The 27,268-nt window shown below is 40.5% G+C and overlaps 1 protein-coding gene across 1 annotated transcript in view; it reads left to right on the forward strand.

Annotated features, from left to right (window-relative positions):
* MEIS2 (Meis homeobox 2) overlaps nt 1-27,268 on the forward strand; it is a 180,289-nt gene that overhangs the window by 10,460 nt on the left and 142,561 nt on the right. Inside the window, exons 3-6 of the mRNA XM_010574286.1 lie at nt 372-443; nt 1,169-1,219; nt 2,129-2,278; nt 12,383-12,497. Of these exons, the coding sequence (XP_010572588.1) occupies nt 372-443; nt 1,169-1,219; nt 2,129-2,278; nt 12,383-12,497 (388 nt within the window). The remainder of the gene's footprint in view (nt 1-371; nt 444-1,168; nt 1,220-2,128; nt 2,279-12,382; nt 12,498-27,268) is intronic.

Below are 27,268 nucleotides of genomic sequence, written 5' to 3' on the forward strand. Positions count from 1 at the left end.
AGCCCCTCCGCGCCGCCGGGCTGAGCCCCCTGGCCCTGGCCCTGGCCCTCCCGCGTTAAGGAAAGGGCAACGTAACCGTGGCCGAGTTTCGGAGGCCGGGGGAGCGGGAGAGGGGCGGGAGGAGATGGGGAAGAGGGGGCTCCTGGGGCACGGGGCTGGCAGGAGCCGAGCAGGCTCCTCTTCGCACCACGGCTGACTCCGGGGCGTCCAGCCGGATTCTGATCTGACCTGTGCCGGCTGGTTTTGTCCCAGGGTCGTGTGTGTGTCCGTCCCGTGTCGTGTGTGTGTGTGTCCCCCGCCCCGAGCAGTGACTGGGTTGCAGGGCCGAGGAGAGAAGCTGTAATTCACGGCGCTTTTCCTTCTTCTTGCAGGTCCGCGCTGAAAAACCACTTTTTTCTTCGAACCCAGAGTTGGACACCTGGCAAGGCCCTGCCCGCCCCTTGGCCCGGCCCCCTTCCCGCCCCCCCCCGCCAGCTGCCGGCAAGCGCCCTCCGCCGTCCGGGGCGGCGGCGGCGGCCCGGGCACCCGGGCTGCGCGGGCAGGGGAGGGGGGAGCCGGCAGGCTGGGGAGCTGCCGTCAAGCGGCTTCCAAGAGCTGCACTCCCTTTGAAAGTGAGGCAGGGCGAACTCCCGAGCCCCAGTGCGTCGCAAAGCCCCGTCTGAAAGCCACGGGAAGCTGCAGTGAAGGAAATAACTGCTTAAGAGGAGAGAGCTGGAGAGTTCTAGCGTAATTCTTTTGCTAATGTGAGCGATTTCAATATTCAAAGTGCCTAAATCCGCTTGTAAAGAAGATGCCAAACTATTCATCCTTCCCTCCCCCCCTTTCTCCTGCGGGCGGTGGGGGGGGAGTGTGGGGCTGACTTCTCTGCGGACCCTCCGGGCTGAGGGCCGGGGCGTTGAGAGGGGGCGAGGAGAAGAGGAAGAGGTTTTCTCCAAGACCGCGGTAATAAAGCACTAATCACCGCTCCTGGGATAAATATGATAAAAATCAAGTGCTTAGGTTAAAGTTGATCGAAATCGTTCGAGCGTGACCAATGAGCTAAAATCCTGGATAATGACTGCGCGCCCTGACAATCCCCTTCTCCCCCTCGCCCACTCGGGCTCTCGACTCTGCACAGCCCCCGTGCTCCTGTCTCCCACGTAACCCCTCGCTCAAAACTTTCTTGCAGATGATCCAAGCAATACAAGTACTAAGGTTTCACCTTTTGGAATTAGAAAAGGTAAGAGCCGTGGAGGCGGGCGGGGGGCAAGCCATTCCCTCCCTCTGTCGTCGTCGTCCCCCCGTCCCCCCCTCCCCTTGACTGTTGGGATGACTTGTAAACATGGCCAGAGGAGACAGGGCAAACGCAGTGTGAGACTGTAACCTGTGCCATCCGAGCATGTGACACCCCCAGCCATGCCCAGCCCAGCCCGGCATTATTTTTTTTTTTTTTTTTTCCCCAGCGTAATTTCAACTGAGTCATTAAACGTATAGATTATTACCCCCCCTCCCATCCTTCTTACCCCTTCCCTCGGTAGAAGCTCTGCTCCTGACTGGGAAATGCTACGTTTAACAAAACGAGAAATGAAAGCGGTCCTGCCTTTCTCCGGCTCTGGCAGGCATATTAACCCCAAGCAAGCAGTAAATGTTTGGAAGAGGCAGGGGGCCCCTGCGCGGCGTGGGGAGGGGGCTGTGCCCGGGGACGAGAACGGCTCTTCCCCCAGCCTCGGCGAGTACCTTCCCTTTGCTGCTGCCGGCCACGCAGACCTTTCTTTGGCCCCGCTTTAAACCGACCCCGTCCCGAGTGACTAGCTGTACCTGCCTGGGCTGGGTATGCTCCAGAGGTACCGCCTGGGTCCAGCTCCCAGGGTCCTGATCTTATCAGCAAGTCGGATTTGCCTCTGCACACCAGGCTGAGCCCACTATCTCTCTTTCTCTCTCTCTAACTTGTTGCTGCGGCAAGTCTCTAGAGAATAATATGTGCTGCAACAATTTCTCTATTGTTTCCTTGCCTTCAACTATTGTGCCCCTTAATTAGAGTTACTTGTGGAGTGGATCAGAGGGTTGCTCTTGCTATCAAAAAAAAAAAAAAAGTTGCAATCCGATATTTTGCCATTATTGATACTATTATTCTTGTTACTGTTTTCAGGTTCATGAATTGTGCGATAACTTCTGCCATCGGTACATTAGTTGTTTGAAAGGAAAAATGCCAATAGACCTCGTTATCGATGAAAGGGATGGCAGCTCCAAATCAGACCACGAAGAACTCTCAGGATCTTCCACAAATTTAGCCGATCATGTAAGTCCTTCTGATTTCTTTGTGTCACTTTTTAAGGCTTTAACCTGCTTAGAGGACCTGTCCCCGATTTCATTGTTTTGCTGCTGGTGTCTGTTAGTAGCATTATCCCCATTACTACTCTAACCTCTCGCAAGCTCGGATCCCATCCTTCCGCTTTCTTCCCTCGCGTTTCGTAAAGTTGTAGAAATGGGAAAGGTTCCTTCTGTTTCCATCTGTAAAGCAGCGAGTTTGCAACGGTTTGTAAAGTTTCCTGGTCCGGGCGGCTCGGAGAGCTAGCAGACTGTCGGTTTGATGCAGGGATCGGTGCTTTCTCTTCTTCGTTGCCAACTCTGCAATCAGTGCAGCAATGTAAGGAAACAGAGAGAAGAAAGTTAGGGAGAAAGTTTGCTGATTTGCTCCCCCCTCCCCTCTCGTGGGGATGACAAGTGATGAGAATTATTGGCAATACTACATTGCATTACAAAAAAGGGGTTAGCACATTAGAGTTTCCAATGCTCGTGCTTTAGAGCAACTTATTGTCAGAATATGGACTTATTGCCAAACGCCTGAAGCATCTTCATAATAAAAGACAGTAACCTTGATGAAGCAATTATTAACAATGTATTACAGAAAGCTGGAGAGAATGATGATTGAGTAACCGTAGGTTAGCGGTTGATTTTAACACTTGAGGAGTTGGTGAATTAGTGTTATGTGTGTAGGACTGAACGTTGGTGTGCGTGGTGAGGAGAGTGCCTTTGTTTTTCCGGGTTTTGGAGCGGCTCTTGTGATCCTTCAAAAGATGTAGACGCGGAGAGACTTCGGGATGTGAAGGGAAAGATTGCAGCTGGTACCGCAGAAAAGGGAAGGAATAGCTCTGGTTAAAAAGAGTGGGTGTGAACTCCAGTTTATTTATAGGAACGCATCCCTGGGGGGAAAAGGGGTTTACACAGTTTTAGATTCAATTGAACTCATAATCTAAATGATACAGTCTAATATTTTAGCGGTTGAAATATTAATTTAGCACCCGGTGTGAAGTTAACCATGCTTTCTGCACAGGCGCCTGCCTTTATTTCCCAGTGTGTTAAGAAGAGTAGCTGTGAGCCCAGGGAGAATGAGCTTTCTAGGAGCTTTTGTTTCCTTTGAAAACATGTTGTTTGTGTGTGTACTTGATAATTACATTAGACCTGGACTGAAGCTGAACTGGGAGATAAAATAATAATAAATTCTTCTAAATGCTCCCCTTCTGGCACGGCTTAGTTCCAGAGCCCGGGAAATATTTTTGGACCCAAGCCTTAGCTTTCATTTTCTCATTTGTATTCGGTAAACACTGCAGGACAAGGTTTTTGCCATGTTTTCCATTTTAAATCTATTATTTTGAGAGAAAAAAATGTGTGCAGAGGTTCCCAAAAGTTTCTCTGCTTATCAGCTATCTCACACGTAGCTAATAAACTCTATGAGGCATGGCACTCCTTCAAAAATATTTGGTTTCTGGCATTTTAGAACCCTAAATTCGTCTGCATAAGTATTCCGGGAGAGCACTAGAAAAGAAATTGAAATGAGTGGCAACCTGAAAGATAGGGGGTCATTGTGTATGATTCAGGGCAACAGAAAAAAAAAAAAAAGGTACGTGTTTCTCCAGTACAGTTTCTTTACAAGAGTGTGTTTCAAGTGGAAGTGTAGAAATGGAGCATGCTTGTGTTTATATTGAAGAGATTAGATAAACTAGCCTGTTTAGGGTTCTGGCAGATGGCGAATGCTCAAGCCAATTTGCAGTGCGCCATTATAATATTTAAATTCACACACAATGATAGGACAGGGGTGGAAGGGGTTAGCATTTTGATAATTTGATAACTATTATCTTCCCTAAGAAGAATCTCCTCTTGCTTTTGTGGCCCAAAACCCAAACTCAAATAAATATGACAACCCATTTATCTTGCACCCGTTAGGGTTTACCACTTCATTGGGTATTATAATTTAAAGCCTTTTATTTCCTGGAGATTTGAGCTATAACATTTTTACTTTAGCCCCCTGCTATTTGTTTTGAAAGGAAGCAATAATTTGTGCAACCAGAACACCAACTGGGAAATGAAGAGTTGTATCACATAGTTACATTTTATTCATGCGTTTTGGGAAATGTGTCTCCTTATTGGATTTTTCTGTGTGTGTGTGTGTGTATTAGCTTGTTTTCCCAACAAAACTTCAACACTTTTATAGCTTAGTCAAACTACCGTGTGTGTACACATTTATATTTGCACTGTACAAGGTTCCAGCAGGAAGAAATCCACTTTTATTCATAAAGAAGGAAAAGCTTTAAAAAATGGCTAATATAAACACGCAAGACTATCAAAAAATGAGCTATCACTTGTGAGCACCTACCTGAAAATGTAGTAGTTCAAGCATGCAAATTTGTCCAATTTGACTCTCCAGGTTTATTTTTTCATTTGCTTTGATATGCATATTTAATATATAGCCTCAGGCTAGATCTCATTTGGTGAAAGTTGGTGCAGGGGTGATGATGAGCCACTTCAGAAGGACAGAGACAGCATGTTGTTTCCTCTGTTTTATGTATTGGCCCGCTATTCTGATCCATGGGTCTTCCCCTCATGGTTTTATTTGCACATGAAATACTAGGAGCATTTCAACTGATTGGCTATGAATAATGATAGCCAAAAAGAAGTGTAGGTTAATTTGTTGTGTGCCAAGGTTTCTCTTGTGGAGATGACAGTTTGTGACAGCTGTTTGACACCCCAAAAATCCATACACCTCTATTCTTATTAAGTGCTATAAAGCTACACTGTGTGTGTTTAATGTGAATGCGAGGGGTGGTGGCGGTGACAGTGGCAGTGCTGAACTAGGAGCTAAGGCAGCTCTCGGTTTTATTCCTTTGCTAGACCTGAAAAGAGGCATAAGGGAAAGTAACAGAAAGAATTGTAGAATTAGCCAATATTTACCATAAGACTTTAAATGGGGTACTCAAATAGTGCATGCTTCCTTTTTCAAAATCTACTGCTCTACTATTTATATAACTTAATTGGAAATCAAAACCAAAATCAACAAAGGAATGAATTCTTCAGAGATATACCTGTGCTGGAAAGAGGAGACAGCTGCAAGCAGTTGTGCTAGACGTGTTTGGTAATAAATGTGTTTATCGAATTTTATTTTAGTGCACTATTAACTGTTATGTAATACAGTAACTGTAGAGGGTCCAGGGACTTGGTAGATCAAATAGTGCAGCGCTGGCCACAAGAAGCTGAAACTTTTGTTATTACTTTGCTGTGTTTAGTAAATATAACAGCCCATAATTAGTGTTTGAATTTTTAACACCCTCATATTTTTTTATTGCTCTGAGGTATTAGCTGTAGATGGGAAGAAGGTAATTACAGCTATGCCCTGGCTGAACCAGATCAGTTAGTGAAGGAAAAAAAAAAAAAAAGAAAAGAGGAAAGAAACCTTTCCAGCTGCAGTTCAAGTTGAGTTTCCCAGCACAGACAATTTATTATTGTTCAATATAAACACTCTGGGCCCTATCCTGCATTCTCTGTTCAGCCTAAATTATCTCCTGAGATTGCCAGGTTTTTTTTTCCTTTTGAGCTAGTCAGATCTGGTGATGCTTGTAAAATTTGGAGATTTTAAAACTTTTTCGAGCATATGATAACATTTTGTACTTTAATTACATTTCTTCTGTACCTGGCTTCACCTGGTGCCACACAATTCTTCCTTTAGCACAAACTTACTTTGAAGCCTAGTAATTCTCCCATAGAAATTTATGGGTCTCCTTCCTCTGGCTTTCGTGGGAGCAGGATCAGGGCCTCAGACTTTCTGATATTTGTTTATGTGTTCTAGTCCATTTGCAGTGGGGAGGTAATAATATACAGATCATAATTTATAAAATATAATTAAAAATGGATAGAAATATACATACATCTCCTCTTTATAAAAGGACTGTTGACAGATTAGAAATCTGATGCCTTAGCTGTAGAAGAGAAATATTAGTCTGAATATTAAACCTTTCAGCTCTCAAATGAGGAGATACTTTTATTTTGTACTTTTGGACATCCAGACATTTTACATTTCTTTAATATTTCTCCTCAAAGAACGGTCTGTACAAATTCCTGACATCTTGCAGATGAGAAAAAAATAAAAATAGGGTAATATATATCAGCTCCAGTTATATAATTAAACCTTTAGGTAAGATTTCTCTGAGTAATGAGGAAATAATTGGGGGCCTGATGCTGCAGTCTCCAGGTTTGCCACACTTTGATGGACTTCAGTGGGAGCTTTGAGTATGCCAGAAACGCAGGATCAGACCCCAAAGGTTCCCTTTCTGTTTGTAGTGTGTCAGAAGGGAAACTAAGTAGCTAACCGCAACAATAATAAGGCAAACTTTTTTCTTTAATAACTGAATTTCTTAGTGTGTGACTTAAGACTTTGGATATTATGGTAGGCCCTGTCCCTTCTGAAGGGGCACGGAGCACCAGGAACTTTCCGAGACTGTAGAGAATGTTGTATATTTCCTCTTTTTGACAGGCCAAGGTACTCTGCAGTCAAAGGTAATCTACAGCTCAAATTTCAGTGTTTTAGTTTTAAACTGGGTTCTATCAAACTGAACCGGTCATGTATTTCACTATCTATTTTATGCCGGTGTTGCCACTTTGGTTTGAGTTGTCTATCAGTCTAGATGAAGCGTAACCACACAGAATGACGTAGAAGGACAATTAAAAAAACCCCCCCCCCCCCCCCCCCGATTTTTCAGGTCTCGGTTCCTTGCTGACAGGTGGATTACATGTCTGATTTCAATCTTAATTGGAAAATACAAAGCACGCAGGTTTTCAGAATGTTGCCACATTCTAGGAGTGTCAAAAATTCCTTCTGACACTTTCCTCGAATGCGAAATCAAGGGACAAGAATTAAAACTTGTACGTACATATACATACATACACAAATATCTGATAGATCACAATGCCTTGTCTTTTGTTTAAATTGTGTAATTCTGCTACAAAAAAGTTATCATACTAAATAAGCATCTGTAAGAAAATAAACCCTAGTAGTATCAGGAGTAGTTGTTTTTAGAAAACATACATATCGTGTCAAATTAGAGTTTTTCATGGCTCATTTACTTATTGAAAGTTTCTTTATATAGTAAGTTTATTACTACTGCGCTCCACAACAGTTTCTAAGATACCATCCTGAACTTTATACCTACAAAACATAGACAGACACAGACACGCACACAGAAACACACGTGCATGTATGTGAGTACATTTCTATGTCCAGCATAGTATATCATCTTTTGATATACGGTGGTACCTGGATACAGATTTTTGTGGCACCAATCACGTCAGTCATTCCACTGTATTTACAGGTGTTAACTTGTAAGAAGAAGGTGAGCAGAATTTGGCTTGTATTTGGGGGGGGGGGAATGCCATCCATATCAGTAGTTCAGTTCGGTTTTGTGTTTGCAAAATTAATTTACCAGAGCAACCTCCAGACCTTTGAGTCCAACCGTCTTCACAAAGAACGAGCCCTTATAGCTATTGCAGTTTCTTTTATGAAAGTAAGTTGTGTTTTATTTGTTCCTGCAAGATCAATGGTTCTGTCCATTTAATCTGATAAAATGTAGGGGCCTGATCCTGTCATGGTTGTATACTTAAAACTTCAGTTAACGTCTGTGAGCCAAATCCTGCTTGGCTTACTCACATGGGTATCAGCTGGCCTGATCGATTTTACTTCCCAGTTATAAATAAGAAGCAAATTCCTTATGGTTAATTGAGTCTTTAATATCACCATAAAAAGCAGTGTGAGATCAGAATCAGCCCTAGTGGGACTGCATACACTCACAAAAAATTAGCCAGACTTTGCCCAGTGGAAATTCTGGGCATGCAAAGTAAGAATTGCAATTTAACAGAAGGTTATCCTATATCAAATTTCTCTGTTACAACATCTCTGTTCAAGAAATCCTGCAGCAGCTAAAAACTCTTACACTTTCCACCAGATTTGCAGCATCGACAAAAGAGTAACGCATCAGATTTGCTTTGTATACCAGGAGACTCTTGTCCTTTCTGTTGCTCTTTCCTAGATTTAGCAAAATTCAATGGTGGTGCTAAATCAATTTTTTTTTAACTTTCAAGGGAAAAAACACTGGCAAAATTGGGTTTTCTAGGGAAGGCTGTGTGTGTAAATGAGAAACAGTGGATAGCAGCGGAGTGATCTCCTGTGGCCCTGCTAGTACAAGCTTTCCCCATATTGTCTCCTGCTTTTATATTAATTACAACTTGCATTATCAGCTGCGAGTCTGTAGCCCAGCAAATAGAAAATACTGCCCCTGGAGACCTAGCTTCTTGTATCTATTTTCCATCTCCTTCTATTGTGCTCTACTCAGTATTCACTGCTTTTCTCCTGGTAACACTGCTCTTTAACACAATTAGGTAAGAGCAAGAGGAGCACCATATTTGACTCCCAATTATTAAAACTACTGGGAATAGATACATGTGTGCTGTTTACCTTCTATGGTATCTGGCATTAGTTTAGGTCATATGTGTGTGAAAATCTTACAGTATGCACGTGTACACAAACCAGGCAATTGCATTTTGGCAGACATCATCCACACTCTTCAACGTGTTTCTGCAAAGTATATTACTAAACTTGCAAGAAGATATGAGAAGCCATGCTAACAGTTTCTGTAATTTATCTAAAGCTATCTCGTTTTCTGGGCTCTTTTTGCAGTGTGATAGCGTAATACAAATTTCCTTGAAATCAATAAAAAAATTAATGTTAGCGGGCTTTAGATCAGGATCTCTTTAGGTACCTAAACTGTACTGATAAAGTGTTTCCAGTGAAGTACACTTTAGACATGTCATTTAGTCCCATTTTTTTGTGAGGACATACATAAAATAACTACTTATGATTAGGCATTTGGCCAAGAAGCTTTTCTTGAGGGATGCAAAGTTGGAAACAGTCTAGGGGAGAAAAAGAGAAGTTCACTGACACGTGCAATAATCTTAGTCCAAAGCAAAAGAATGCTGCCTTTTTATGAGGCTGTAAACTCCACCCCTAGAGTTATTTGTCATTTTTTTATAATATTAAAGCCTAGCTATTTCCCTCCCTTTCAAATTCCTCCAACATTCTCCTGGCGCGTCTTGTAAATAGCCCATCTTATTATTTCTGTCCTTCAACAAAATTCTGCCAAATCGCTTCCTCAAGAAAACTGTGTCACAAGAAATACATTGAATTCCCAATCAATACAGTCTGTCTTTCTAAAACGGGATCTACAAACTGAGGTCAAGAACAACTCAGCCTGGTAGAGACAGCAAGTGTTTTCAGCTGCGGGAATTCTTATTCAGTGATCCTTTCCAAATCGTTATGGTTTTGAAACAGAAAGGCCGGTCTAGCTTTTGAAATACTGTATGATAGGTTTTGGATGACATTTGCCTTAAAACATAGCTGAGGTGTTACCAGTTAATTATTGTAATTTTCATATGTGTGATAAGGAGCTCCAACAGCAGCCAGCTTAAGAGAGCCTGCAGTGCATAAAATTAACATAACTCACTGTGTTCCCTGGAAAGTTTAGCCTAGGTGAACATGCTGCAATTATTACATTTTCTAAAAGAAGGTTCCAGCCTGATGTTGTTGGAGGGCTAAACTCATGCTATGCTATTGTTTCTTTCCTTTTTCATGTATTTCTTCTAGCTCTTTATCTGATTACCATCCGGCAAACAGCTGACGCTAAGAGGCTGCAGAGGGCTGAAGAGCTCCTGTCTGCTGTTTGCCTTCAGCTTGAAGCTATTTGAGTGGCTTCCTAACTCAGAGATAAAAAGAGAAGCTCATAGGCACAACTGTGTTTTAACCCAGGCTGTAAAGAAACTTGCTCAGTTTTTGCATTTTATTTCCATCTGAACTTTTTGTTAACCTTATTTTCAACTTTGGGGGGTTTTTGTAATAACATCTGGGCTGCTTGAACTTTCAAGCCTTCTCATCTTTCTTTTTGTGTTTCTTTCCAGCTGATTCTGTAAAACGATGGTAAAATGTTTTTGTTTGTTGTTTGTTTGTTTGTTTTTTAAATGAAATTCGCGGGGTTTACGGTATTAATAATGATTTCTGAGACCTAATTAAAACAACAACCTCAATGAGTATAACATGCTATTGTCTGGTGGGTTCTTTTTCCTGTTGCGGTTCTGCGTGAGGAAAAGTAGATCAGCCTTCTAGGTTGTGGAGGGGGTGGTGGTTTTGTGCCATCAGTGCTGTCTGTTGCGCTGACAGGTTAGGCAAATTTCAGTTCCCGGCCTGTCTTCTGATTTTACTCGTATCTTCCTGCCATGGAACCACGTACGTGGGCGCACGTGTGTGTCTGTGTAAGGTGAAGGGGATTTGGATCCTTCTTACCCTTTGGTCACCTAGGGCTTTATTGGGAGCCTTTTGAAGTCATGGGCTCTTCCCTTTGCCTCTGCTGTGATCTGGGTCAGGCCCATTAGATTTATGTTACTGGGTATTGTAGCAAGCCGTTATCTGGCAGTTCCATTTTGCGTTGCTGTAGAGCATGTGGTACTAATCAGCGCTAGGAGATTACTTTGAGATGTTTCAATATATATTTTGGGACCTGATTCCAATCACACTTACACTGAATTTTACAATGGGTAAATCAGTTGATTTTGTTGAACTTATTCCTACTACACATCAGGGTAGATGAGGTCGGAATCAGTCCTGCTCACAGAATTTATTCAAACTTGTCGCTTGTTGCTTTCAGTATCTCCTCGTGCTTTAATAGTCTGGTGTTATTTCACAATGCAGATTGGAAACACAATCAAACCTAAGAAGCAAATTTTTTTTTTTTTTTTGAGAGGGTTTTTTGTTGTTGTTGTTTTCGAATTATTATAATGTGCTTGATTTAAGTTGTCACATACAGGTGACAAGTAATGCAGGTCCAGCCCCTAGTCTGATCTGTTTCATGTGTTCTTGCTCTCCTTTTCTGCCAGAGGAAATTCCATCTCTTGCCTGCCTTCATGTGGTGCTGATAAAGCTCTTCCTGTACAGTAGAATTCCTGTTTTCCTTTAAGCAACAGCAGGGTATTGGGAATGATCAGGAAAGGGGAGGAGGACAGGAGGAGAATACACTCAACAAAGTAGCACTAAACTGTAACATTAAGTTTTCCTCACTTTACAATTTTAAATAGCAGCTCCTTGCTCCGGGAAAGCCAATACTCAATAAATTAGAAAGCTCACATTAATTAGGTGGCTAAAGTACAGTAGTTGAGGTCTTAGCCAAGTTTGGCAAACTTTGTACGTCTGTCCTCTGCGTTCCCTTTTGTTGTGTTTTATGCATAGTAATGTAGAAAGTATTACATAAAAATCACTATACATGTTATTTTATATAATCACCTGGTGGTTATTCTTGACAATACTTGTAAGCGAACTGTTAGAGTGATACATCTAGAAAGTCTTTTGAAATGTGTCATATCAAGGTGGTGGTGGTGGGGGGGGTGAGGAAGCATCTTTCCTGGTATATAACATCTTTCAGAGAAAGCTTGCTTTTTCCCCACAACTTTGCATTTGCTTGAAGTTTTTCCAGCATTCAAATGGGTGAGAGAGACAGGGTAGGGTGTGAGGACATGCTCCTCTCCCGTGCATGTTCTCCTCTACTTCTTGAAACAGTTTCCCTCCTCTTCCTCTACCCTCCTGTCTCTAGTCAGTCTGGAAAAACAAAGTGTGGGGAGATAGTTGGTATGCAAACTATCCTGACCCTAAGGTGAACACCTAGTATCGCAAACTGTGTGGGTTGATGGTGTCCCCCCGCCCCCCTGTATAGCTCATTAAGAAACTTAATTTTTTTTTCTCCCCTGAAATATTCTTCTGCAGTACTATTCAAACAATTAAATCCAGACAACTCTTTGGAGAGTTTAAAAAAGAAAAAAATCTGTCCTTTATTTTACCAAGTAAATCTTTGTACCTCCTCCGCTTGTCTTTGCTGAAGAATTATTACACTGTGCAAACAGTATCGGTGTTTGGCACATTTCACAAATGCTAATGTGTATACTTTTCCCCTCCTCCCCTCTTCTCCCGGTTTTCTTTCTGTTCTTCATTTGCTATTGGAATGGGAACTGTGGAAAAAATTCCTTGGCATTCTGACACCAGAATCCTTCATCTTGGAGAGACCACGATGATGCAACCTCAACGCACTCGGCAGGCACACCGGGGCCCTCCAGTGGGGGCCACGCTTCCCAGAGCGGAGACAACAGCAGCGAGCAAGGTAAAAGGTCAAACTTTTTCCCTCCGCAAAGTAGGCATGACTAAAATAACTCCAGCTTTTTTTATTATATCAGTACATCTGCCTTAGAGTAAACATGGAGTGGCAGACTTGCAGTATAATCAGCTGTAACTTAGGGAGACGGTATTTCCTTTTTCCTAACCCACTTAGCTGCATTTTATTATTATTTCAAAGTGAAATATCTAATCTTCAAACAAGCTTTGTAATAACAATTGATTAGTTCTGCCAATTCCTTTACAAATTTGGTTATCTACAGTTTATTTTTTTGTGGCGTAAGTAAATATAATGACAGACATACTCTCCAGCTGTGATGCAGTTGTTTGAGCTGGGTTATAGATGGAGAAATTAACCTGTAGTTTTAGCTGGGGAAGAGACTCCTACATGAAGTTATGAAGCTGCTACATTACATAAAGTAGAAGCAAAACCAAACTGGACAGAAAAATGTTTCCTACAATGTTTGCTTGTACAGACTTGTTTCTGCTTCTGAAAATCTGAATTCATAATGGTAAATAGAGATACACCTGAACTGCAAAACCTCTGCTGGATCTATACAGTGAAGCCTTCTCAAGGGTTCAGGAGGTTTGATTATTATTTCAGGGGTTTTTGTTTTATTTCCTACTGCATTGCACCTTCTGTGTGGTCATCTGCATCCATGCTGAGTGAGTGTCAAAGGCTGTCATTCTGATATGATAGTGTTTTACACTTGCTCATTAGAAGTATAAGTGACTCCAGAAGGTATAAGAGTCAAGCCTCCAGTGCTAAAAGTTGGGTAAAGATGGTCTACAGTCACTCTCGGATCTTGATGCAGAATAGATTTTTTTTTTTTTTTTAAGACCAAAGTTTAAGGTGGGCTCCATTCTTTTTTTTCCTTTGTAAACATGGTAAGCCTCAGCTAGTGAGTGAGACCTTGCCTTTATAATGTCTTATGACATGCTCCCTCCATCTCATGCATCTGCAGCATTTTGGCACTGTGTTTCCCCCACATGGGGGTTACACATACCCAACAGAGCCAACTGACAGGTCTGCCATCCAACCAGCCATGCGGAATCCCAAAACTGGAGAGGGGAGCAGCCTTCAGGCTAGAGCTGCCGTGACTAGCCTTGCACCACGGGCCACTTCCCACTATGGTATTTACCACGCCTAGGTGGCAGAGCAGATACGTGACTTCACGTCTCTCACGTGGCCCGTTGCTTGGCACAGAGCTAGATCCCCTCGTCTGTCTCGCGATCCGGTGTCGTAGCTGTTGCCATTCTAGGAACTTGCAAAGTTTGTTTCTGGTAGAGTGGTTTAGGTTTGTCTCCTATTTGTATGAATTGTTTATACATTTGTTATCTTACTGCCGATAGAAAGCAGCCATGGAACAGGGTGTGATCCAACTCCAACGTGAGTCACGCAGGCTTTTTTTCCGTGTGGTTGGATCGGAGCTGTACGAGGCCCAGCGTGAACTATTACAGCTTCAGCAGCTAACGAAAGGGAGAGCTTGACCGCTAAGCAGCAAATCCCTGTTATGTCTATTAGCTGGCCATAGACTTTACTGTTGATCAAATGTTTACGTTGTATATTGTGGCTAAGATGCTTGGTGTAGCAGATGATCATTTGCATACTTAAAAATGATTCCTCTGAGTCATCTGCCACAGCGTGTTCATTCCACCCCTAGGTAAGAAATTTCCTCATGCTCGTATCTCCACTCTGTCCCAGCAACCCCGTAGAAATTAGAAGAGTTTCTTCATCGAGCCATGCTTGATGTAAAGAAATCCCTTGTATTGATATCCAGGGATCTTGCATTTCACTAGTCCCTGATCCCTTGTCACCTAACTCGAGGTGCTTGAGAAATATTGCGAAGTGTAAGAAAAAGTAGTTGATGATAACTACACCAACTTTCTGTTGGAGACTGAGGTTTCTGGTAATATATATGATTTAAACAAACCTGTTACACTCATTCCTGGAGAAGGGGAACAACTGCTGAAGGGCCAAATCAGTCACTAGCGCTGCCCAGTCTAGCAGGGTAAAACATCACTAGTATGCTTTCCTTTGTGCTCAGCTGGGCCTTTTAAAGGGAAGCAGTCGTCCAGTGGCAAATCAGCATTCCACTCATCTGCTGGCAGCTGAAAGATGTATGATCCTACAGCACCGACAAAATTCCCATTGGAGACAGCTTTGGATTGCTCTCCCCCTCTCAACTCTGGGAAAGACTAAAGAGAGGGAGGCCCGTATTAAATTTTCCTTAGGCTTCCTTAAGGGGGGCAGGGTTTACTTTATAACTCCTGAACTGGCAGTGAGTCGGTCCCAGGCAATGCCAAGATGGGTGATGCCCTCTTGAGCTATTCTGGTGCAGTTACTTATTTGGGTCAACCTGGTTTCCCTACAGTTTTGTCAAGACCTTCCACGAATGTTGCTTCAAGTATTCCTCTTCCCCCAACGGATTTCTTGGGAATGGGAGCTCATTAGGGAGTCTTGGGTTACATTAGCAACTTATGGTCTCCTCCGCTGATGCCTGGTGGCAGCAGAGATTGATTCAAACTGGAGTCAGTCTCTTCTGGCTCTTGGGAGGACTCTTTCCAGGGGTCTCTGCTTTTGCCTTAAGTCTGTGAAGTGCAGCTTGTGGGTTGTTTTTTTGGGGGGGGGGATGGGGGGTGGAAAGGAGTTAGGTGAGTGGTGACGTTATTTTTGCAGACTTTCTCTGCATGAGGTAGATCTATTTATTGCACAGAAGAATCCATCCATAATTCTTAAAGTTAGAACCAAACAAAAAAGGTGTAGGCATTTTGTCTGTTTATGGAGGAAAGTCTTTCCACAACAGTGCATCAAAAGGGTTAATCTAGTCAATGCTTGGTATTATTAGAAACATGCAGGCACTGAAAGAGTTAAAGAAAGGGCCTTCAGGCAATAAATGTTGAAAGATTATCCTAATTTTATTAGTGGCGAGTGTCTATGTTGTTCTTAACATGTCACCTCACTTGTTCAACAGAAAACTAAGCTATACAACATATTGATCATCTAGCAAACCAAAGTACTAGTGACCTGTAATCTACCAAGCATTTATTGACTTTATCCCAGTTTAGATCCACAAATGCAGATCAATGCTGTGTAATACCATTTTAGAGATTAGTAATTATGTAGTAGGTCTGATCAACTTTGCCCCTGTCCTGGAAAGACAAAGAGTTAAATATATCCAATAATAAAAATAAAACACTCTAAACATCTTACAAAGGAGAAAAAGAAGAAGCTGATTTAATGGTCTAATGAGGCCATCTTCCAGAGACTTGTTTTGTGTAGGGCTTGCTTTGACCTTTCGCTTTGCTCAGGAGCCCAACGCTTCATTTTTCACATTCTTGCAATTACGTTAACGCTTCAAGCATTTCTGACTCCAAGTCAGCTAGCAACACCAGGCATAACTCAAGACTGTGAGTTTTTCTCCTCTCTGTAGATTCATTAACAGGTCACCGGGGTCCCAACTGAAATTTAAAACTGACTGGTTCTGTTGGGTTAGCTGAGTTATAGCAAGGGAGATGGCAGGAAAGGGGCTGAGGGAAGGGGAGGGGAGAGAGAAGACCCTGGGGTTTTTGCCAGGGAATATATGTGTAAAAACCCTAAGTGGAAGATTAAAAGGTGTGTGTAGCTTTATCATCCACCCTTTTCTTTGAAGGGGAAAAAACACATCTGAAAGTCTTCTGGGGTATTGTGTTTTCCTTATTCTTTGTGAAACAAAGTGAAAACAGCCACTGCCTTTACATACAAAGCTAAAAGACTTCTAGAATTCGGCATCAGTTTGTACCACAGTGATGGATATGACGCTGCCAGACTTTAATTCCTATTTAATCTCTTTATGGGATATTTCAAATAATGAATATGGCAGATTATGCATGAAAAGTGGGAAATAAATCTTTTTAAGGTTTAAAAACATGTGGTCTACGGGAAAGCACCAGGGAATGGTTTCAGTTTCATATTTTATGATACCAGGATTGTATACCTGATTTGTCATATTCCTAGCTCAGTCACTCAAAGGGCCTGATCCAGCCAAGTCAGGTGGAGGCTGTGTTTCTTCAGGACCTTTCAGGTAGTTCAGCATCTTTTTAGGATTAGGCCTGGGGTGATAAACTTGACCGTTAAGTGAGAAGCCAGAGACAAGAAACTTCTAGGTTATGCAGCAGTAAAAATATAAATGGGCATCACATCGACTTTGCTTTACCCATGTGAGTAGTTCATCAGTATGTGGTTTTTTTGGTTTGGTGGTTTGTTTTTTTTTTTGATGGAACTACTTGTGCTGAATGAAGATCTGCCCCTTTATAAATAATATCTGAGGCTAATCTCTAGGGCAATATCTTAAAGTAGTTTTGAAACACTTTTGTGACAGCTTGATGTTTGTCCCACAAATTTGTCCACAATAGCTTTCTGTGGCAAAGACTAATCATCTGGTTCAGGGCAAAGTCAACTAAGACATTAGCTGAAATTATGTGTTCATCCCAGGTTACATCTGTGGATTGATGCATGTTGGAAAAAATTAAGTAGTATATTTCTTATTCGTTATACGCCATCTTGTAATAATGATGGTATACACATCAAATTTGTTTACAAAACTAGTTGATAATGCCCAGAAGCCTGTCCTAGTATTGAAACTCTACTGAAACTACATAAAGCTTTGAACCAAACTCCAGTAGTCAGAAAAAGGAAAGGGATATGTTGTTGTTAATAATAATAGTAAAAAACCACAACCCCAAACCCCACATTCATGCGAAGTCTTTGGAAGTTTAATATCCAAAAGCTAATGCTACAAGTTCTTTTTCCTCATTCTGTATGTATAGGTAAGCCTGCTGAGGCTAGTATTCATATTCATCATAAGGATTCAGAATATATTTTTATTCCTTTGTATTTTTACCTATAAAGCTATAGGGTATGGTTTTATTGGAAGAGAGCTGTCTTTTGTAAGAAAGGAAATTCCTAATAGAAAGGCTTAAACATCCAGACTGTGAAAAATCAAACTTGCTAATAAATAATGCTTCACTGGAGATGCATTATTTCAGAAGGCACAGCTCTCATAAAGGTGAACCGTATGAAGTATGAAAAACTCTTAAAGAACAATGACTTTTTTCAGCTGAGGAAGATACAGGAAGAGAGTAGCCCTTATTAATTCATCTTTTCCTTTCAAGTTTGAGGGGCCCGTCCTTGTGTTGATATGTATGAGTAATTCCCATTAATGGTGATGGGAGTTACGCATGTGCACTGACAGAAGAATAGACCCCTTAGTGTTCAAAGCACATGAAATTTACATTTTTTCCATTGCTGTAATTGAGATGTTGACAAATTGGAGAATATTGATGAGCCTTTGTTTTAAGTATTTCTTGCCAAGTTTGCTTTATTTTTTCATGGTTTGAACAATGGTGTGGGTTCAGCAGCAATGAATAATAAGGGTAGAGTAAAGATAACTTTGTATTTCAATATTTTGATGTGCCAATATGAAATAAATTGTCTTAGGCAAATGGAATATGCTGTTTTAATCATTAGCTATGCATGAAAGAAAAATTGATGTTGACATCTTTGCTGTAAAATCGTTGTAATGGGGCCTTCCTTACAATTCATTTTTGTAAAATTCATTTTGTACATTTTGCAGCAATTGAACAATCCCTGCACTGTGAATAGGCAGAATTCCCAGAAATACTGAGACAGTTGGCCCAGTAACTGCTGAGCTCACACTGCACACCACATGCACATTAACCATAATGATGCCAGAACCAGCTTAGCTAAATATAGTCACATTTTAGTATCCTCCCATCCTTTCTTTTCTTTCTGTCTATCGCATGAACAAATACATCTTTTTGCAGTTTTTGTTTGATTGCTGAAGTCAATGAATGTTTATGTCCCTACCCACTCTTCAATAAGTAGCATTAAAATTTCATAGTGAATCTTTGCTTCACTATACAGTTTTCTAATAATCAGGCTGGTGGCAACTCAGCCTGATTCCTCACCTTTTATTAAATTAAAGCTTAGAAGCGGGGGGGGGGAGGGGGATTTAAAATACTATACTTACATTTAAGATTTTCACCTCACTCTTAGCTTTTAATCCACATAGGTTTTTATATTTAGGTATAGATAAAAATCTATATATGCATTAGAAAACATTTACTTCCATATTTGAAGTTATGTTGTGCTGGGGTTTCAAATGCAGCCTAGGAAAACTCTGTCAATGGAATGTTTTCATAGTGGCAGTAATCTCTTTAAAATAACCCTAAATACAATATGACAGATGCCATCTGGAATAATCTTTTGCTAGTTGCTTTCAACTTTTATTTTTTCCTACAGCTAAGTTCATCTAAAACTGGTCACTTACTGTTATGGTAAACATAGTGAACTCTTTCCTCCCTTTTGCACGTGAAGGTTCAGTGAAAATAACTAAACAATTTTACTTAAGATATTGTTACTGTTGAGAGGTTTGCCTCTGACTTCATGTTTCTGGGTGTTTTTAAATATATGTATATGTGTGTATGTATATATTTATATATTTGTGTTTCAAAATGAAAAAGGTAGGATTCCCCCTTAGGCCATTCTTTCCATCTCAGATCATACTCAGCCTAACCCAATTTGCCTCCAAACGTTAGATAACGTCCCATTTGCTAAATTATAATTGTATGTTTATTACAATATTAATGGCTTCATAATGCAACACATTCAAACATACAGTAGCAAATGCTTGAATGTCTTCCTGTGTTGTTACAGACTGACTAATTTCTTCCTATATATGCCAACTTATTTGAAAGATCTAGTGTTGGAATCTCTGGATTTTTTTTTTTTTTAACTTAGTCGTGTAAAGGGATGTCTCCTGATGCCTGTTAGAGTTTAATTTAGAGTAGTAATTAAACTTGAATACTGCCTCATAAACAAAAGATAAACAATAAACCAGCCACGTTCCCTGCTGTTTCATAGCTTTCTTTCCCAGATGTTTTAGCCTGATAATTTTTACATAGTGAACTACCTAGCATGGAGTGCTATGGACAGAGGTCAAAGCCTGGTTCTTTGCAATGGGTTTTTAAAAACTTTTTGTTAATGAAATACTACAGAATTTTCCTTTGTGTGGCTGATAAAATTGTCAGATACTGAAGGACACTCATTAATTGACTTTTTAATTCTCTCTCTTGTTTAACAAGATGGCACTAATTTAAAAAAAGACAACCCCCCCCCCCCCAAACTTTCTTTTAACTGTTGATGGCCAAGGAATGTCACTATTTCTTAATATCAGAGTGCCCGGACAGTACGTTGGAATCCTCTGTGTCATCCTTAAAAAATAAAAATGCCCTTGCAGGAGCTGCTCTCTCCGCGTTGATCCTAAGCAACTAAGGAAGTGTTCACAGTGGAAGGCCTTTAATTTTTCAAACTGCTCCTCAGGCTGCCGGAGCTTGTGTGTCCATCTCTGGACTGCTCCTCTGTCAGCCATGATCTTTCTAATTGCCAGGTACTAGTAGGCCGTTCAGCTGCAGAAGCCATGTTATTTTCACTGGGTGGGGTAATTACTGAAAGCTGAGAATAGCTGCACTAAAGACACAGGGATACTTTCATGATCCCATTAGCATAAGAGAGGGTAAATTATTCATGCCAAGTGAGGATTCTATGGGGAAAAGTATAGTTAATGCACATAGTTTTTAAATGTATCCCTTTCTGCTCTGAGACTAAATTCTTGTTGGATTCAGTTCTCAGACATTTACGGGAAAGCTCTAGTGGCATGTTAGACGCAGTTCATCTCTCTCTGTTTGCAGCGCTCTCAATAGAGACCATCTGGCAAAGATCCAAAAGGTGATTAAACAAAATGATCAGCTCTTGTTGCTGTGTTACATGTCCAATACTCTGGATTAAAAAACATGACCCACAACAGTCAGCTAACATAATTTTTTTTTCCCTCTTTCCCCTTCCCCTGTAAGAATTCAGATGGTCCACAAATGTCTATGCCATCTTTGTGTCCTTATGGCCCATAATCATGAACAGGTTGTGCAAATGGCTCTTTCTGTAACACGGTCTGTTCCAGCAGCATAGAAACATTTCATATTAATTGGGTCAGTCTAATGTTCATAATGACATGGGGAAAAATTACCCAAATGTGTTCTTACAGTAAACACTTAAAATGTGCCTTTCTCCTATTAGAAAGTGAAATTTGACATCAGGCTCATGTGGCTGATTTATTTTTTAAGACGGAAGAAAATCAAAGCATGACGCTGTCATCTGCTGAAAATAGTTTAAAGCTCCTTCTAACCAAACAAAAAAAAAGGGGGGGGGGGGGGGGAAATGAGCTGTGGTTTAACACCACAATCAGGGATGAATTTACAGTGCTATTCAGAAGAGTACTCCCTTATCATAAACAAGCTGATAATCACACTGAATCTAACTCCCAATTAGCTCTTTCTTTGCTCGCAGAGATCAGCGTACATGTCCTCCTTAAGCCGTGATATGTTGCTGTTGAGTCAGACAGAACATTTGTATACCTTATGTCATATTCAGAATTTAAGGATTAACGCTATATATTTACCCGAAACCCCAGCTAATCAGCAAGGTAATTTTTCAAACCAATCACTTCAATGCCTGAGTTAAGGTAAAAATGCCAAGACTGCGAATAGGGGACATATGTATCTTATCTTTTGGGGGTTGCACCAAATGCCAAGTACTAGCGTAAATTCAACAGAAACCAGACATTGTTGGAAAGTAATTAAAGAAATATTGAAATTAAACCTACCATATGAGTGAAATATTTGTAGGCCCACTTGGTTGCATGCATAACAATTTGCATGGAATTGAACAGTATTTCTTTCTCTTTTACTTTTTGAGTTGCGCTTTGTTGAATGTGACAGAGGAATCACCTCTGTGTATTCTTCAGACATAGGGTCGGAGGGATCTTCTTCACGCTGAGGATGTTTACAGTCCAAAATCAGTAGGTTTACTTAGAGGAGAAATGTATTTTAAAAAAAAAAAGGAGAGAGAAAACTTAAAGCCTCCAAACCTATGGCAAAAAAAATCAAATTCCATTTTTGAAAGCTTAAAAGATCCACAGAGGCTGTCAGCTCTCCTTACTGTGCGAGGTGAAAGCAGCAGGTAAAAGGCACGGACGGGTCCGGAGCGCTGGTGGGGGGAGGCCAGGCTCCCCCAGCGCCAGTGCAGCCTGGCAGATGAAAGGGACCCACATAGCCTTGGGGGGCTTCAGGCTATTACAGGGCAACTCATGCTCTGTTATCATGCTGATTTTCAATTGATTTTTGGCTGTACAGTACTTGTTGAAGGCCCTCTAGAGCATCAAACACTGCATTATGGCACTACACATTGTAATACGCGGGCCTTTTGTCTTACTGCCTTTACTTCGCCTGCAAAGAGGAGAGCTAGCCGCTCTGTCATGGCTCCAGCTTCTGAGCAGCTTTTATATCTGGGGAAGCAGAGCAGGTGAAGGAGATTTGACAGCTGTCTTTAGTTGGCTCTTAAGGTGATTTGACGCATCGGTTTGTAGTTCTGAATTTTCAAACCAATCTGGTTTTGAATTACTGTAAAACATTGCTTTTAATTTATAAAATTACTTCTCATTTAAGCGACTGATTGCAGGGTACTAATAAGCCCAGGTCTGGTGTCTAAACATTCTTTCTTCTTTCTCAAACTTGTACGATTCCTTTAAGTAAGTGGTACTAGAGGTTGTGAAAGTTGGAGCTGAGGTTGTGCGAAGCTTTCTATAGGCCGAAGTGAGTAATTTCTCTTTTCTACCTTCTCCTTTCTTTGCTTAAACTATTGTATCACGCAGGTATGTTTTTCATTCACTGAAAAATCAAGCCATCTATGTGGATTTTTAAAATCAGATGAGTGTCTGTATATTTAGGATATCATCTTCAAGTAAACGCTTACCATTTTAGCCAGTGGTTTCTACTGGCTTGTGTAAGTCTTTGTGCAGGCAGTAGAAGATGTAAATGAGTATTTTAAAATGTTTACAAGAATAAAAATGTACGTGCGAAAACACACGTAGAAACTTTAGACTTGCAACTTTCTAGTGTTATAGGAACTATAAGAAAGCGGTATAGTCCTAAGGATAGGCTGATACCAGGAAAGAGTGACGGCCACCTTAACTACCCTGCTAGCTGCAGGCACGATCCAAATAACAAGTATGGTCACTGGGAAGACATCTGTTATTTTGGTGGCCTGCCTGTAACTCCTCAGTTTATTGCCATGAAGTAAGGATATGGCTGTCTACCCAGGAGCAACCAAGTGCAGGACTGAATCCAATAGGACCTTGTGTAAGTTACGTGCCCTCTCTGACGTGCATTCTTCCCCATCTGTACAATGGGCACAAGAGTACTTAGATGTTGCATGGGTGTTATGAAATGGTCATCTGTTGTCAGTGGACTGCTCTGGTATTCCAGGAATGCAGGGTTATGTAGAAAATTCAAGTGCATTCTTGTATTGGCCTCCCTGAATTTCATAAAAGCAGCACTGGATATACTGCATTTGTAAATTGTATTGCTTATTTTAACACTTCCCCTTTTCATCAAAGGTGAAAAAAGGTGAATGAAATAGCCCTGATCTTTAACTTCATATTGTCTTTAATTAATAAGACATATAAAATGAGCAATAAAAGATGACATGGATCACATCACCAGTTCTTTAGTGATATTTGCATTAAGATGAGAAGTCTAAAGTGGTTTCCAACATTTAAAAAATTGTTGTATCGCTATATATATGTATTCCTTGTTTAGTGTTTTTCTTGGTTTATATTTTTCTCTCCCCCGAACAAGCATAGTAAATGTAGACCAAGGAAAACCTGATTTTATGTTCATATTTAGGTCTTGGGGATCCAAGCGTAATGTTGGCTTAGAATAAGATTGTGAAATGCATGGTCTTTTTTTTTTTCTTTTTTTTTTTCTTTTTCTTTAGGACTTCCTTAGTACTTCAGAGCAATAGAACAGGTTATGATGTTTAGTGACCTTGCACATCAGTAGTTCTATCTTTAAAACATGGACATTGATTTTCCTTACCCTGGCATGAGAAGGTCTAGCATATCCCCTGCCCTGTTGCTTAAGAGTTTTCAGTGTGTACATGGGCAGTGGTGGCGAAGAATGAAGGCTTAGGGCATCAGAACTGGCGGCAGTATCATGAATAGTCTGCTTCATATTTAGAGGTTTTTTTGTTAACTATGAAATACAGCATATTTATTTTGCGGGGAGGGGGGAGAATTTATAATGTTTTGTGTAACTATTTTACTGTTGCTTATTACTGCTTTTAGTCTTAATAAACATACCAATCTAGATTTAGTAACTTCAGTATCTACAGAACTTTGAATAATGTTTTAAAATACACCAACTAGGTGTCTTGATCATAGTTATAGTACTCGTGAAAGACCTGTCTTTTGTTTATGAGTCAGTGGTGGACTGTCCAGAGAAGGTTTGAAGGAAGGGGGTGGAAATTGGTTAAAAGCAGCTCTTCCTCCTCAGAGGAGAGAAGTAGAAGGCACTATCCACATGAGATCCTGATCCTTCTTGTGTGGAATCAGCAGCAATAATAGGGGCACTACTGCTTTCAGATATGCAAATTTTGGGTCAAACACATCCAAATAAATGAAAGCAAAGCATGATTCTCTTATCTTAAAAACCAAACACACATAAAAACCCTATTAATTTTTTGACAATTCCCATAGAAACTACTGCCATTAAGACACGTAAGATCTACAAAAAGACAGCCATAAAGGTCTAATACTTCCTAATATTTCTGAAAAAAATTTCATCATGCCTTACATTTCAGAGGACAAATAATAACAAACACCAGCTTTTATTTGCACAGGAAAGTTTTGAATCACTTTTCCTCTGGTGGTTTTTAAATGTTAAAGTGAGCTTCAAAGAAAAATAAATTTGTGCTTTCAGTTCATTTCTTGAAATACTAACACTTTTGCAGATCTGTTGGAGAGAATAAACTTATGTGGTAAACTCAAAATTAACATTAGGGAATTTGACTGCTGCTGTTTGATTGTACTCAATATAGTAATTGACCTCGTGTGCAGGTATTTGTGGAGTTGGAGGAAGTGAATGATTTTTCATTTTCTACTGTTGCATATGGGTGGCTTATCACTGAGAGCCCAAAGCTTGGCTGTGTTTGGGTTATTTGTGAAGCCATCTCCACCGCAGCATAAGGAGCAAACGCAGGGAAGTTGTCTGGTGGCAGAGTTGGCCCGATGGCCCTGGTGCCCCTATTCCTACCTACAGCCGGGGTAGCGAGCACAAGGAAGAGCAAGACAACGTGGTTTCCCTGTGCTCCGCTGACTTCCCAGCTGCTCTGAGTCTGAAGTCCATCGCTAACTCCAGATGCTCAAACTTGCACTGAGTGCTGTCCTAAACTGCTGGCCGCATAACTTGTGGAAAGAGCTCAAATTATTTTATGGATGGTTACCTCTGTACACCCTTGGCCCTATACATTCCTCGTGCACAGGCTAGGATTGGGGTCTTCTACTTTCTTGTGTAAACAGAGCATTTGCTATAACTGACAAGGATTGGTGGAGCAGCCATGAAAGTGAGAGAGGGGAATTCAACAAATTCTCTATTAAGATGTGATTTGTACCATGAAATTTTTTGACAACCCCGGCATTTCATTCTTAAATAAGTAAAGAGTGCTCTTTTCCTTATAATCTTGAGTTATGCCCACCAGCTTATTGTGGCTACACTTGTTTAAGCAATTACATTTGTTTAAACTTTCCTTGGGCCTCTCCACGTGCAGCTGTAAGCTGGTCATACCTAGATTTCAGGCAACCCCCGTTTGCAGAAAGTCCAGCAGAAGCGAATATGACAAATACATGCATATAATTTTATTGCAGGACTTGGTGCTAAGGTTTTAAATAATTTACGAGCGTAAAATTCGGAAATTCGCATGAACTCCCTGTCTAATTTTACACTCCTGCCTAAAAAGGATGGAACATCGCTTAAATAGCACAAATCACAATTTTTCAGCTTGGAGCTTCCTTCCTAATTCCTCCCACCTCAGATTTACCACTTACTGACGGTTCTCTATTTCGTGCGACTCCTGACCCTGTACATCTGTTAAAGGGGATAGTTCAGGATGAACACAGCCTCCTACTCAGTAGGACCACAGTGTTCTCTTAGCTCCTACTAGATGCTTGAACAAGCAGAGGGCTTAAGTGAAATCCTTTAGCTGAGCCAAAATCTGTTCTTATTTAGGGACTAATCCAAAGCCTGTTAAATCAACAGAAAGATTTTGGTTGACTTCAGTGAGCTTTGGATCAGGCCCTTCCTTGCTAATACATTTGAAACCAATGGAGCTACATTGGGCTTCTGCCAGTAAAAAAAAGGGAGAGGGATTGTCCTTCTGCTTTATTTGTACAGTACCTAAGACACTGAGGTCTTGGTGCTCAAACAGTGCTCCCGAGTGCTTCAGTGAGACAACAGTAATTTTGACTTGATTACATTACTTGGTGTTCATGGACTCCCATTCAGCTGGGTACATGATTCAGTTGTTTAAAACAACCATGTATGCTGTGCATGCACCTCATGCCCAAGCATTATTTTGGTCTTCTAATGTTTTATATCAAGAAATTTCTTGTGAAAAGTGAAAAGGGAGGATGACAGTTTTTATATCAGGAAAAAAAAAAGAAATCATATTTCTGTGCAATCAGATTGTAAAGAAAGCTGTTTTGAATAAAAAAATACTCAGTCCATAGAACATGTAAAACCCAATGAGTGTAACTTTTACTGTCAGTTCACTGCCTTGAGAAAATTATTAAAGCCCTATGTCTTCTCTACTGTCAAAAGGCTGTCACCTTTTTATTATTTCTTCATTACTGCCTTTTATTTTTATTTCTCAGTGTTAAACTGAAGTCAAAATTATAATTTGCCACTTGTTAAAGATTTTAATGTAATAACTAGTATTATGGAGATGGCAAATATTTTTAGGCAAGAAATGGCAAAGGATGAAAAGATCCTATGCATACATCGGCATAGACCTTCCATTTTCAGAAGTGCCTACAACAACCAAAGTAGGACCTCAGTCTGGCAAAGACTTATACATTGCTTAAGCCTGTATATTGCAAGTCCTGTTATTGAAATAGAGGCCCACAGTAGGGTTAATATTGACCACTTAAGCCTTTGTAGGATTTGTTTTCAATTGACATTTTCATTCTAGTCCTAAACTACAAATATTTTCTTTAAAAAGAAAGCTGGTAAGTTTTGTTTGTTTTAACTTACTAGACTTTTGAATAGATTTTATGTGCTTCTGAATCCATGCACTTAAGATTCATTTTGAGAATTCAGATACTTAATATATGTTGTGCAAAACATCTGTCACCATGTGAAAGTGTATTCGAGTACGAAAAAATTCCTCGTTCATAACATTTTTTTTTTTTTGAGTGGTAAATTTAGATTTCTTTCTAGATGAGAAGCATTAGACTTAATTAATACTTTGTTTTAATAGTCTTATTTTTCTTCAATAGTGTTTTATCCATTAGTATTTAAAATGGTAGATTCCATAAGTTTAAAGTATTAAAAATTAAATTTTTATTTAGAGGTTACCAAAATGCTTGATGCATATAGATGTCTTTCATTTTAGGGAAACAGGGATAGGCTGATCTGTGCTAGCATCTCAGCTGATTTAAAGATTTGGGGTTTCTGCCCTTTTCATGTGCAAGGATTTAAAAAAGAGAAAGATGACTGCAGTACTCATACTTCAGTCCAAGGGAGAAGTAACAATGCAGTTTTCCAGTTAAAAAAGACATAACAAAGACTATCTTATTCATGTTGAATGTT

Source organism: Haliaeetus leucocephalus, unplaced genomic scaffold (assembly GCF_000737465.1).
Source record: "Haliaeetus leucocephalus isolate CR32 unplaced genomic scaffold, Haliaeetus_leucocephalus-4.0 Scaffold417, whole genome shotgun sequence".
Lineage (NCBI taxonomy): Eukaryota > Metazoa > Chordata > Aves > Accipitriformes > Accipitridae > Haliaeetus > Haliaeetus leucocephalus.